Source organism: Erythrolamprus reginae, chromosome 2 (genome assembly GCF_031021105.1).
Source record: "Erythrolamprus reginae isolate rEryReg1 chromosome 2, rEryReg1.hap1, whole genome shotgun sequence".
Taxonomy (NCBI): domain Eukaryota; kingdom Metazoa; phylum Chordata; class Lepidosauria; order Squamata; family Dipsadidae; genus Erythrolamprus; species Erythrolamprus reginae.
In genome coordinates, this window is record NC_091951.1 from 159,417,156 (window position 1) to 159,430,125 (window position 12,970).

The 12,970-nt window shown below is 36.8% G+C and overlaps 1 protein-coding gene across 2 annotated transcripts in view; it reads left to right on the forward strand.

The window, feature by feature from the left end:
* The window catches only part of RPTOR (regulatory associated protein of MTOR complex 1), a 494,232-nt gene that overhangs the window by 318,331 nt on the left and 162,931 nt on the right, over positions 1 to 12,970 (forward strand). For both annotated transcript variants that reach the window (XM_070740207.1, XM_070740208.1), the window contains exons 11-13: positions 319 to 420; positions 5,661 to 5,744; positions 6,833 to 6,943. In XM_070740207.1, coding sequence (XP_070596308.1) covers positions 319 to 420; positions 5,661 to 5,744; positions 6,833 to 6,943 — 297 coding nt within the window. The remainder of the gene's footprint in view (positions 1 to 318; positions 421 to 5,660; positions 5,745 to 6,832; positions 6,944 to 12,970) is intronic.

Here is a 12,970-nt window from a genome sequence, read left to right on the forward strand (position 1 = left end):
CCCCATTTCGTGACTGCTCTGCCACAGTTGTTAAGTGAATCATTGCAGTTGTTGGGCGAATCTGGTTTCTCCATTGACTTTGCTTGTCAGAAGGTCACAGAAGCTGATCACATGACCCCCCCCCAAAAGCACTGCAACCATCATGAATACGAGTCAGTTGCCAAGCATCTGAATTTTGATCATGTGAGCCCAGGGATACTGCAATGGTCGTAAGTGTGCCATTGTAACTCTGAAGCGTCGCTGACTGCAACTGTTGTAAGTCTGTATATTTGTCTGCAAGCAGTTTTGCTTGATTCCTGTCCATTGTTTTCTCTACAGCACAGCCCGTTCTTTGCTGAACAGCTTACGGCCTTTCAAGTTTGGCTAACAATGGGAGTGGAAAACCGCAATCCTCCTGAACAGCTCCCTATCGTATTGCAGGTGAGTTGTCTTGACAGCCAGCTGGACTACTAGCTTAGCGGAGGCTGCTGAAATGTGGGCAACCCGCCAACTGCAAATTTGTCTGTGTATTTATGGACAATGTCTTCCTATGACATCTTTGCTCTTTGCCAGATGGTGTTTGGATAAATAAATTATGTGGATGGCACTGGAGACTAATTGGAGCTCGTTGTTTGCTGGGCTTTTGCTGATACAGACACATTACAAGCAAGCAAAATCCCATTCCTCCACCTAGCCACATGCTCTCAGTTAAGCATAAATCGACATTGTAGAACTATTAGCCTTTTTGCTAGAAAATTTCACTCAGCTGTATAGTCACAAAGCTCTTGTTCCAAGCAGCCAGGTTTGAACCATACTTGGCCTCTTACCATCCATAATGCAGTGGATACAGGTGACAAAAGGGCTTGGTTAGAATAAATATCCCCTTGTTAGTATTAGCTGAATTTCTCTCTTTTTTTGCTCTACACAAAGAGAAACAAGAAAATTTTCCAAATGACATGTTCACATTCCAGGTCAGAATCTAGGGAGAAATGTCTTTGTCAAGAATATAAAATACTATCAGTTTTCTCTTCAATTGTTCACTTACTACATGTGTTATTCAGTACACTTAGCATCTAGTATATGACTATAGTTTATTTTGAAACACATTCATCTTTGCTCTTTTCCATATGCTGGAAAAGTACCATCATCATTGTAGAATTTACTGAGGGTTACTAAAACGTCACATTTTAGTATCTAACTTTTCACTGTTTCATCAAGCAGAATGTTCAACACAGTGGGGGGAAAATCAAAAATCTGGATACGGACCAGGTCTCCCAGGTCAATGTTCTAATAGGAAAGTGAACACAAGAACAAGGGGACACAATCTGAAGTTAGTTGGGGGAAAGATCAAAAGCAACATGAGAAAATATTATTTTACTGAAAGAGTAGTAGATCCTTGGAACAAACTTCCAGCAGACATGGTTGGTAAATCCACAGTAACTGAATTTAAACATGCCTGGGATAAACATATATACATTGTAAGATAAAATACAGGAAATAGTATAAGGGCAGACTAGATGGACCATGAGGACTTTTTCTGCCATCAGTCTTCTATGTTTCTATGTTTCTAATAGTTCCTCTGATAAAATTATGATACAGGATTATTGAAGTGCAAAGTCTACTCCATAATCATTTAAGGATATTCAATTTATCAAATATTCCTCTAAGAATAAACAACTTCCATTATTCAGTTGTTGTTACTGTTTATTTTATTTATTTATTTTATTTATTAGATTTGTATGCTGCCCCTCTCCAAAGACTCGGGGCGGCTAACAACAATATAAAAAGACAATGTAAACAAATCTAATATTAAAAGGCAATCTAAAAAACCCCAATTTAAAGAACCACTCATACATACAAGCATACCATGTATAAATTCTATAAGCCTAGAGGGAAGGGAAATTTCAATTCCCCCATGCCTGACGACAGAGGTGGGTTTTAAGGAGCTTGCGAAAGGCAAGGAGGGTGGGGGCCACCCTGATATCTGGGGAGACCTGGTTCCAGAGGGTCGGGGCCGCCACAGAGAAGGCTCTTCTCCTGGGTCCCACCAAACGACATTGCTTAGTCGACGGGACCCGGAGAAGGCCAACTCTGTGGGACCTAACCGGTCGCTGGGATTCGTGCGGCATTGTTGTTGTTTTAGAATTATACATTTATGCTGGAAATCTTATCTACTTATAATATAAAGCAGTTCTAATTCTAACAGGAACTAGATTAGTAGCTATTGCCAACATTCTTTGGAGATATTTGGTTCCCTTTTTTTCCCTTCCCCTTTCTTTCCTCCCCTTTCTTCCTCTCCCTTCCTTCCCTCCCCTTCCCTTTCTTCCCCTTCCCCTTCCTTTCCCTTTTCCCCTTTCCTTTCTTCCCCTCTCCCTTTTTCCTTTCCTTTCCTTTTGCCAAGAGGAATAGGGTTACATTATTCTACCTATTCAAGGGCATCCATTTTCATCTTGTATAATGGGAAAAGACTCTCAGTCCCACTTAGCACCGCTGTCTTGTAATATGGGTGACAGCGTCATCAATCATTGTGAGTCCAACTCTTCATTTTCTACAGTTTCTGCAGCCTGGGGGTTTGTTGTGGTGATAGATGGACAGTTTATCTCTGACAAAGCAGTGAGACAGACAGATTTCTTGTCCAGCAACAGATATGCTGAATGACTTGACAGCAGAGAGCTATACAGATAATTAATTTTGCAGCAATACTGAAATGCCCACCTGCTTCTTCATGAACAAGGGGGATCACACCACTACGAAAGCCAGCAGGAAGGTAGAGATTCATTACAGCAAGTACAATCACATTGTTTCATCAAATTTGAATTACTATGCAACTAATGAATGTGCTCAAAAAGACCCCCTAAAGGGCATTTTTATGCTTTGGGCATAATGTCAGATACCTATGCAAAAGGTTTTTCCAGCCACAGAAAACAGCTTTTATAAATAGCTTTCTTGGACTTTTTAAAAACAAATCCCTTTAGAATCTGCGTTCTCAATGGGAGAAGCATGACACAAACAGATTGCTAAGGCAGAGAGGGGGATGAAGTGGCACATGGGTGGTGGGGAAAAGCTTGGAGCACCTTAATCCTTAGGGAGGGATTTGAGTTCCAGACCGTATCTCACACAGCTCAGTGGGATTAGTAGTTGCCCTGTAGAGACAAAGCCTAATTGTAGATGCAAAGGGTGATTTTGTTTTAGTCACCGGTATTGGCTCTTTGACCCGTGCTAGCTTGTAATTTTAATAGAAAATCTTCATGTAAGTATCCAGTGCTTTGAGTTGATAGTTTGATACTTGCAAATCTACTGAATGTGAGTTTGTGTGTATCCTATGAATAAACATCTCCCCTGCCTGTTCTGTATATTTCCCTCTCTTGTCCCCCAAACAATTGTTCTTATTATTGCACAGGACTCAGAGGTTAATAAGAACTAAAACCAAACTACAATGTTCATTTTGATTGTTCATTAACTAAAAAATAAGTAGATTTTACTACATCCGATTTCACAAACAAAATACTGATCCTGAAAACGGTTCTATATCCACTTCTATAAATGAACATAACTTTTCTTATGCAGCTGAAAATATTGAAATATGAAAATATTGTACCTGAAAGACTGGAGCTTTCCCTTACATTTTCCCTTAGATTTACTGTGTGTCTAGACTAGAGCATGGGCTTTTGGCTTGCCTGGGCTGCATTAAATGAAAGTTGTTGTCTTGGACTGCATAAAATATACATAATATAGTTAATGTAAAGTACATAAATATCACTAAAATTATATGACATTGTTAAAAGTTTATAATCTTGCAGAATTGCATTACTAGCTGCCTAGGGCCACATGTGGCCTATGAGCCACAGGTTGGACACACCTGGTCTAGAGTATAAATGCTTTTTAAATTGTTTGCAAGTGTTGCCTACTGCATAATAGCCCAGCCATAACAAGCACAGAAATCTATTCTGTGTTGGTGGTGGGTGGATATACTTGGAAAAGTATATCTTCCACAAAATAGAGTCTCTCATTGACATTAAAATTAGAAGACCTGCATCACAGCGTTATCATGTCAGTGATTCATTAAACACTTTTCCCCAATCATATCACTTATACAAGTATACATAATACGTAACAATACACCATAATATCAATAAATGATCAGTCAAATACAATAGGTGATACTATACCTCACTTAGACAATACTACTATTTTCTTCCCTTAAGGCCTTTGGCATAACTAGGTTTTTAAGTTTCCAGAAGTTCATAAGGAACTATTTCTTTTATCAGTCCACTTTCCTTTGAGGGTTTTTTTCCCTTATTGGTGAAAAAGAAAAAAAAAGAATTTTATATTGGTTAAAGTGCAATCTTTAATATAATATGAGATAGACATCAGAATTCAGGAGACAAGAATGAAAGTGAGAAAAAGTGTCACTATTAACATTGTATAATGCATATTGAGACAAACTAAAATTTATGATCCCGATCAAGAATCTTACTAAATTATAATAAAGGCGCACGGAGCACATATGAATCCCAAAGCTATAAATTCAGTTGACTTTTCCAAAAGTATTTCTGAATTATAATTTTCTTTTGACAGAAAGGGAAAATTATGACATATGTGGGGAATAATCTTATTAACTGTGCTTAATTTAATTTAAATTTAATCAAACATAATGTTACCCTTGCACTGGAGTGCAATCCACATCTCACCACTCAAAGTTAAGTATGGAACTTAGATCAGGAAAGGTTGCATATCCCTGACTTCAAGCAGAGTTAGGTTTTAGCCTCCTAATTTGAAAGGTACAATGTCATTCTCCCACATTAGGAAGACCGCTTTCTCCCAGAAGCAAGGTTAATTGGTTGTGGGACTAAAGAGAGAACAGTCTAGCTGCCTGTTTATGACATTAACAGATTGCTAGCTTTTTCTGTGACAGCAAATTGAAAGCTAAAGATTCATCTTATTATTTGGAAACTAAGAAATTCAAACTTTGGCTTGCGTGCAGTTTGAATAGAATACTTATCTGATCTTTTCCTCTTTTTTTTCTGGGGTGGAGAGGAATAGAATGGAGTTCATCATGTATTTAAAATGGTAAAGATAGAGGGGTTATGTTATGTGTCTCATATGTGACAGTGAATAAATGCCTTATGCAAAAGTATATATGATTAGTGGTTCCATTTCTTGAAGTGTATTCATTGTGTACAGTATTTCTGATATTTTGGGAAAAACTGATTTGAGCAACATGGATGGGCAGACTCTTAATTTCTGACTGCATGTTGCATCCTCCAACACAATTGATGCCATTGTGCCAGGAAGTGAAGTTGTCACTCTTTTTGTGTGTTTAGAAAATGTGAGATGGCCATAAAGGGAGTTTTAAGCCTTGCGAAGCCATTTAGTTCACACATTAAAATGTCCCAAACTCCCCACGCATACATTGTAGCCACGTTTTCTCATTTTGGGAGTTCAGGGGCAACATGGTATTGTTTTTAAATCCTCCAATAAAAAAACCAATAGCCAAAATGTTTGGTCCTTTCCACTTCCATAATACTATTCTTTAAGTCTTGTCCTTTGCAGTCCACAGGTAGGAAACAATGGCAGAATATATGTCTCAGGTCCAAGATCATTATCCTGGCCAGATAACAAAATAATTTGCCTTGTGTGATTTTTTTAATGGCAATTCTTGTTTTCTTTGATTTTTACAGGTATTGCTGAGTCAAGTACATCGGCTACGAGCTCTTGATTTACTTGGCCGTTTTTTAGATCTTGGTCCCTGGGCTGTTAGCTTGGTGAGTCTTTGTCCTGAAAAAGGAAAGATGCTTTTTATATCATCAACATGTATGTCTGGTGAACGTATTCTTCCTGGATGTGGAAAACAATGACCCATGAGAGATGGCTGTTATGTATCCCACAATTGGATGTCCTCAGGTCACTATAAATTAGGCTCTCAGAATTTGACCAATTCTGCAAGTTAGTTGGTTGGTTGGTTGGTTGGTTGGTTGGTTGTTATCTGCTGCAGTTCCCATCGTTGTTCAGCCTCTTCCATTCCATCTGAAGCTGGGCCTAAAAATATTAAAAAGATGTAATTCAACTGCTCAGGCACTTTCTTGTAGGCATGCTGATAATGTATAATTTCCTAGAATAAAATGAGAATTAGAACTGGAAGAGCTTCCAGCTATTATAATTTTTATTCATATGAGGACTGTCTAGACATTAAAGGAGGCTGCTTAGCACCATGTAAAAATCGGAACTATTCTAGCTTTGCTTTTCAATTGAGAAATCAAGACAAAAACTTTGAACACTGTTGTGTTAAAACAAATAATAAATCAGGAGGAAAGGGAAAGGATGTGGGCGGTTAAGAAAGAATAATTATATTTAGAATTTGTGTATATCTGAATAGGTTTTTTAAAATTTTAAGGAGTGATGTAATTTTAAGATTCACATTCAGTATTTCTATCAAAATGTTACTTATACATTGTTAATTTGTGACTAGATTAAAAAAAAACTTACTGTACTTTTCAGAACTTTTGTGGTAGTGGTTTTCCAGACAGAACAATTTTCCATGTCTCTAAACATCATGATCCAATGAAAGATGGGCTGTAATTTTTCATTGTTTAGCAATAACAAGCCTGAATGAGTTCCAAATTGTCATATGGAAAACTACCATAGTACATTAAGTTCTGAACAAAAATGCATCAATCAACTTTGGTAAAACCAGATAATTAAAATGATTGCACAGCATCTAGGAATAACGTTGACGGGAAACATTATTATGCAGATATTAGCTCTTTAATATCTTTACTGCCAGAGTTGGGGGCAAGAGGTTCTTGGTGTCAGCCCTATATTTATATCCTTTCCCAATTGTCTTTTCTGTTAGGCTTTATCTGTTGGCATTTTCCCCTATGTATTAAAACTGCTTCAAAGTTCTGCTCGAGAACTAAGACCTCTTCTGGTTTTCATCTGGGCCAAAATCCTTGCAGTGGACAGTGTGAGTAACCATTAAGTGTTAATTGATCAAAAGGCAAAATATGATACAGGGAGTCCTGAACTTACGACCATTCGTTTACTTACCATTCAAAGTTAACAAAAGTAGGAAAAGGAGGCTTGTGACTGGTTTTCACACTTAGGACCATTGCAGCATTCCCATGGTCACATGATGAAAATTTGGGCGCTTGGCAACTGATCTGTATATACGTCAGTTGCATATTTGTAACCTTCTCAGCCAGCTTCCTATAAACAAAGTCAAGGGGGGGAGAACCAAATTCACTTACTGACCATATGATGCACTTAACAGCAGCAGTGATTGATCTAACCTTTGTGTCAAAAAAAGTCATAAAATGGAACAAAATTGATTTAACAACTACTTTGCTTAGCAAAGGAAATGTTGGGCTCGATTGTAGTCGTAAGTTGAGGACTACCTGTAGTTGTGCAGGACTTTCGGTTTCACCTACAAAAGATGATTCACAGCACATTGGGACATAACGGTTGTACTTGCTTAAAGGTCTTTAAAGCTCACGGGGAAAAGTGTTGCTTTAAGATGTTACAAACATATGTTATATTCCAAAGCACAACCTTACAGAAAACTTGAAAAGTTCTCCTCCCAACGATTGCTTGTCTAAAAAGTGAAAAGATTTGTTTCCACGTAAATTTTTGTTTCATGGTTGGAATTTAACTTTGGGGTCTGCTGTTTAAAAAAACAACAACTTTGTTTACATCTTTTTTTGCTTTCATTGGAAATTGAATGTTATTACCTAATAGTAAATTTAAACTGATTTCTTCAAAAATATAGAAAAATTGGGAAATCAAATTACAATTTTTCTAAAGAAATATAAAACATTTTAAAGCAGTGAGTTATCGGGAATTATAGCTTTATTGAAAACTATAAAATACCAATTATTAGGCTATCATCATTTGGGGCCAAGGAGTAGAAAGTACATAGTTCATGACATTTTCAAGCCTGGACATGACATCTCCTCTCTAACCTATGCTGAAGTTTAAACAAATAAAATTCTCAAAGTCCAAACCATTTTTGTTGGTTGCCGTAATTAATTTAACAGGCAAAGACAGTGTCTAGACAACTTAGTCTATTTTGGAATGAGTTCCTTCAAGTAATATATATAGGCATGAAAATAAACCTTGCTGGAAATATGGTCATCATAGACAATAGTGAAGTGCAGACTCTTCATTTTTCTCTGACCACCTAATGGTTTTGTAATCTAATATTAGTTTTATCTATTCTACATGAGACAGTTTTTTATGTAGACAAATATTCATTTGCTCTTCATATACTTCTCTCGGTCTGCCTGCCCATGTTTACAAATGTTTAGCATACATTTCACATTAAAGTAATTGCAAATGAAAATTATTTGCCACTGTAAAAATTACATCAAAAACTATTTTAAAGCCTTAAATTCGTTGTTGTTGACTGATTCTTTATATTGTCTTCTCTGATTAATGCTCCTAGGTACAAGCAGCAGCCATGATCAAGCACTGGCATTTTTCCCCACTAATCTAGAGTTATGTTTAGTATTATTAAATATATTTTTAATAATGTTTTAAAAAGATTTTAGACAGCAAAGGAAATGAAAAATAATCCTCAACCTGTTTCGGGGGGGGGGGAAAGAGCTTATAGTTGATGAATACTTTTGTTTAGCTGGGCAATCAAACCTCCATGTATAATTCAGAATAAGAATATAGTCACTGAATAAGCCATGCAACACTACAGATCTATAACAACAATGACATTTTAGCTCTGCAGAGCCTGGCCATACGCCGTGGTGACATGGAGTTCTCTGTGCTTTGAAGGGAATCCCGATATCCATGTCGCCTGGGAGGCAGGGGGCTGGTTCCATTGGAAGCAGACCAGAACCACCTTGAAGGGGTGGGGAAGAAGTGGGACACCGTTGGTGACTTGGGAGGGATGGTAAACCCCTCAGGAAGCCGCCATGGAGCTCTTGACTGGCGGCACTGGAGTGAAGTTGTCCAAGCTGCGGCAGCCACAAGTGGTCTATTTGACTTGTTTGAGGATCGGGGGAAGTCACCTGGGAGGGAAAATACAAGAGCATGCTGGAGAGTGAGAAGAAAGTAGTAAACAGAAGCTGGTGGTTATTTCGTCAATAGAAGCTAACTGTATTGTTTAAAAAGAAAGCAAAGGGGAACAAAAGATCAGGAAATTTTAAAATGGGTCTATCTAGCCTACAGAAGATCATAGAAAAATTGTGGGAGGGGGGGAAGAGAGGTGAAATTGAATTGATGCCTAAACTCTGAGGATTTGGTACTTTGCTAAAACTGAAATGATTTTAGCGGTATTTTTAAAAGTCCTTCATGAGGGAATAAAAAATGGTGCCTTATGGGATTTAAAATTGGAAATGAAAGAGAAAAAGAACTAAAGGACAACAATAACTTTAAGGAACTTAATATCATCTCCAATGATGAAAACAAAGAACAAGAAGACAAGGAAGAAAAGATAAACTTAGAAAAGAATGATTGCTGTAATGACAAAAAGAAAAAGGACATTGCAAATGAACAAATTAATAACCATATTGCAATTCATGACAATTTTACTGGGTTTCACAGTAAACGTGAAAATGGGGAGAAACTATTAAAAAAAGAAGGGGGTATTATTGAGGAAATGGGGAAATTGAAGGTAGAACTGGGCAAGTATTATTTTTAAAAAGGAAAGAAAGAGTTTGAGAGAAAGGAAGATGGGGTTATAAACATTAAAAGAAGGGAGAAAAAGAGTTAAGAAAAGTAGAATGGAAACATGAAAATTGATGATTTATTTATTCATTCATTCATTCATTCATTTATTTATTAGATTTGTATGCTGCCCCTCTCCGTAGACTCGGGGCGGCTAACAACAATAATAAAAAAGCATATGACAAATCTAATATTTAAAATAACTAAAAACACTTATTAAAAATCAAACATACACACAAACATACCATGCATACATTGTATAGGCCTGGGGGGAAGGAATATCTCAATTCCCCCATTTAATGAAGAAAGGAATGGGTTTTTTAATTTCATTTTATTTTTCTTTCTTCTTCCTTTTTTACTTGTTATAATATTACTATGGTATATTAATAGTGGTTAATGAGTTGAAAGATTGGCTGTTTTAAATGAAGTTTCAAATCTAATTGATGGAAGAAAATATAATTTTTAAGCTATTATTGTTGTATAAGTTGGTTATAATTTCAATGATTTATGAAGTTGACTTAATTCAATCAACTAGCAGATTAATAATAAGATGATCATATGTGTTTTCTTTTTCACTTTTTTAGTATTAGGATATAAAACATTGTTAATTTTTAATTTTAAGTAGATAATTGTACTTTTACTAAGGAAATATACAATACAATTGTTGAAAGTAAACATAAATTGCACAGTCACTGTGTTTGTGTATAAAGTTTTCCTGATAAAATTTTTGAATAATTTATAATTTATAAATTTATATGTGAGTAAACCACGATATAAAAATTATGACGACATTGATGTCACTGATGTAAATTAAGATACAAAAGATACATTAATATGAGACCAGATAAGGTAAAAGTTACATTTTGATTTTTTATTGCGTGCATAGAAAGACTGCTATTTTCATTCATTACAGTCAGGAAAAGAGAAGTGAACAGGAAATAAAACATTTTCCCTGGTTCTCTTAAAATGCTTGGGAAACACTGGTAGGCTCTCTGACCCAAAGGTGCTTTTTCAAAAGGCAGCTGTACTTTCTTTCGTTTTTCCTTGAAAATGTTTAGCTTCACATCCAAGAAGCTTCTTCAGTTCTTGAAAGAAACATCTTCAAGGAAAAAACAAACAAAGTCTAGTTGCCTTTTGAAAAAACACCTTTGAGACAACCATGACCTGGATGGTTGAGAATCTCCATGGACATCTGGTAGGCTATGAGTTTCTTCTGGTGCTTTTAGTGTCAGGGCAATGACACTGAGAGAATAGTCACAGCCCATCTCCACCTTCCAGCCAGACACTTGTAAATCCATATCCAACCTTAGTGGTTCCCCTTTTGCAGTTCCTCCTTCCTTCCCCTGTCTCAATTCCCTCAACCGGTCAAGTAAAAGGGTCAGAGTTTTCATAGTTTTACATAAAAGCAATGTAAGCCTGCTTGGAAAAGTCGAGTTTGGCAGGTACTCCCTTATAATCCATTGTCTCAGGGAGCAGTCATGACCTACACTTTGAGAAAGACTGTCTTGGATAGCCAGTCAATGAATACAATTATACTCAGGCAATGATCAATGTCTGAATGAAATTTATGGCACATGACTAAAGATAGTGGCTATAATAAAAGAAGCATAATTGATGCTACACATCCATTTCTGATGGCACATAAATTTGGGGAGAATTAATACATCATACTAATAAGAGTGGTGTCAGTGTGATGCTTATAATAAATAAATGAGAAGCAACCACATTAGTATGGTATAAAGCTGTACACTTTCAAAAGGAAAAACGGACACTCTTTAAGTTGTGTGTCTAAGTATCTGTGAAATGTCCTTCAGGCAGAAATTGTAGAGAGTAGTAAGATGTGATAACCACTGATATCCTAATGAAAATACGTATGTATTAACAATCCTTAGAGCATGGCAGAGCCATCTTTTCCCAGATGACATGAGGCCTTCTGATTCTGTTAGGAAACCTATCTCCTTTCCTTACCAATTACTGGTAGTTATTTCAACCCTAAATCTCCCAGGACAAAAAGTTCTACTTTATTTCGTAGTTCTCTACAATAGGCATTATTATTAATTACCTCAGCAATGGAATACTGTATTCTTCTTCATTTGTATCTTTCTTAGCTTCTTTCTTTTGACAGCTATGTCCTACCTTTCTTTATGCCTTATTACAGGTTAAAAATGCATTGGCAATACTGCTGAAGTGCCTGTTATGTATTATCCAAAAGGAAAATTCAAGTCCACTTTCTTTGGAATGTAACTTTTGCCTTTTGTATAAATATAGCTATGTTTACATTCATTTGTCCTCTTTTTTCTGGCCTTAATATGTCATCCCCAAAGCCTGAGCCAAGGTAGTACGTAATACAGTATAGGGTGTCTCAGTTGACAATGGGAATTCTTGGAGGTATAAATCAGACTCCTGCATTCTTGTTTGTTTAATTCTCATCTCATGGGAGATGTGAGAAAAGTTCACTTCCAAGGGAAATTTTTCCTCATGGAAAAACAAGAGTATGTCCCATCCTCATTGTTAAACACTAACAAAACAGTGCATGGTGTTTTTGTGGAGAACTGAAGGATTTGAAGAACGTTTACTGTGTTTTCAGTGTGCCCTGCTCCAGAATTCCTAGGAGGACCATCCTAGTTACAGATGACAATCAATCTCAAGCTGGCAAGCAATTTATAACCCTGTTTAGTTAGTTATCTCAAAGGTGCTTTTTGAAAAGGCAACTGGACTTTTTTTTGTTTTTTCTTGAAGACAGTTCACTGAAGAACTGAAGAAGCTTTCTGAATGAGAAGCGAAATATCTTCAAGGGGAAAAAACCCAAAGAAAATCCAGTTGCTTTTTGAAAAAGCACTTTTGGGACAAATCATGACCTGGATGACTGAGAATCTCCATAGACGTTTAGTTCCAAGTAACAATAGCTCTGAATATAGTGACTTATGACCATTTTTCACACTTACAACCAATGGAGCTCAGGCAGTCTCTCCTCCTCCCTTTGTTTCTCCCACCACAACTTTGTGAGGTATATTAAGTGAGACTAATTAGTCTAAAGCAAGAGTTCCCACCCCCAGAGGCTGTGGCCTACTACTGGGCCACGGCCTGTTCAGAAGTACAATGGTACCTCTACTTAAGAATTTAATTTGTTCTGTGACCAGGTTCTTAAGTAGAAGCAATTTTCCCCATAGGAATCAATGTAAAAGCAAATAATGCGTGCAAACCCATTAGGAAAGAAATAAAAGCTCAGAATTTGGGTGGGAAGAGGAGGGAAGAGGAGGAGGAAGAAGAGAGGGGGACAGTCGCTGCCGAAGAAAGAAGGTGAGGTGATGGGAAT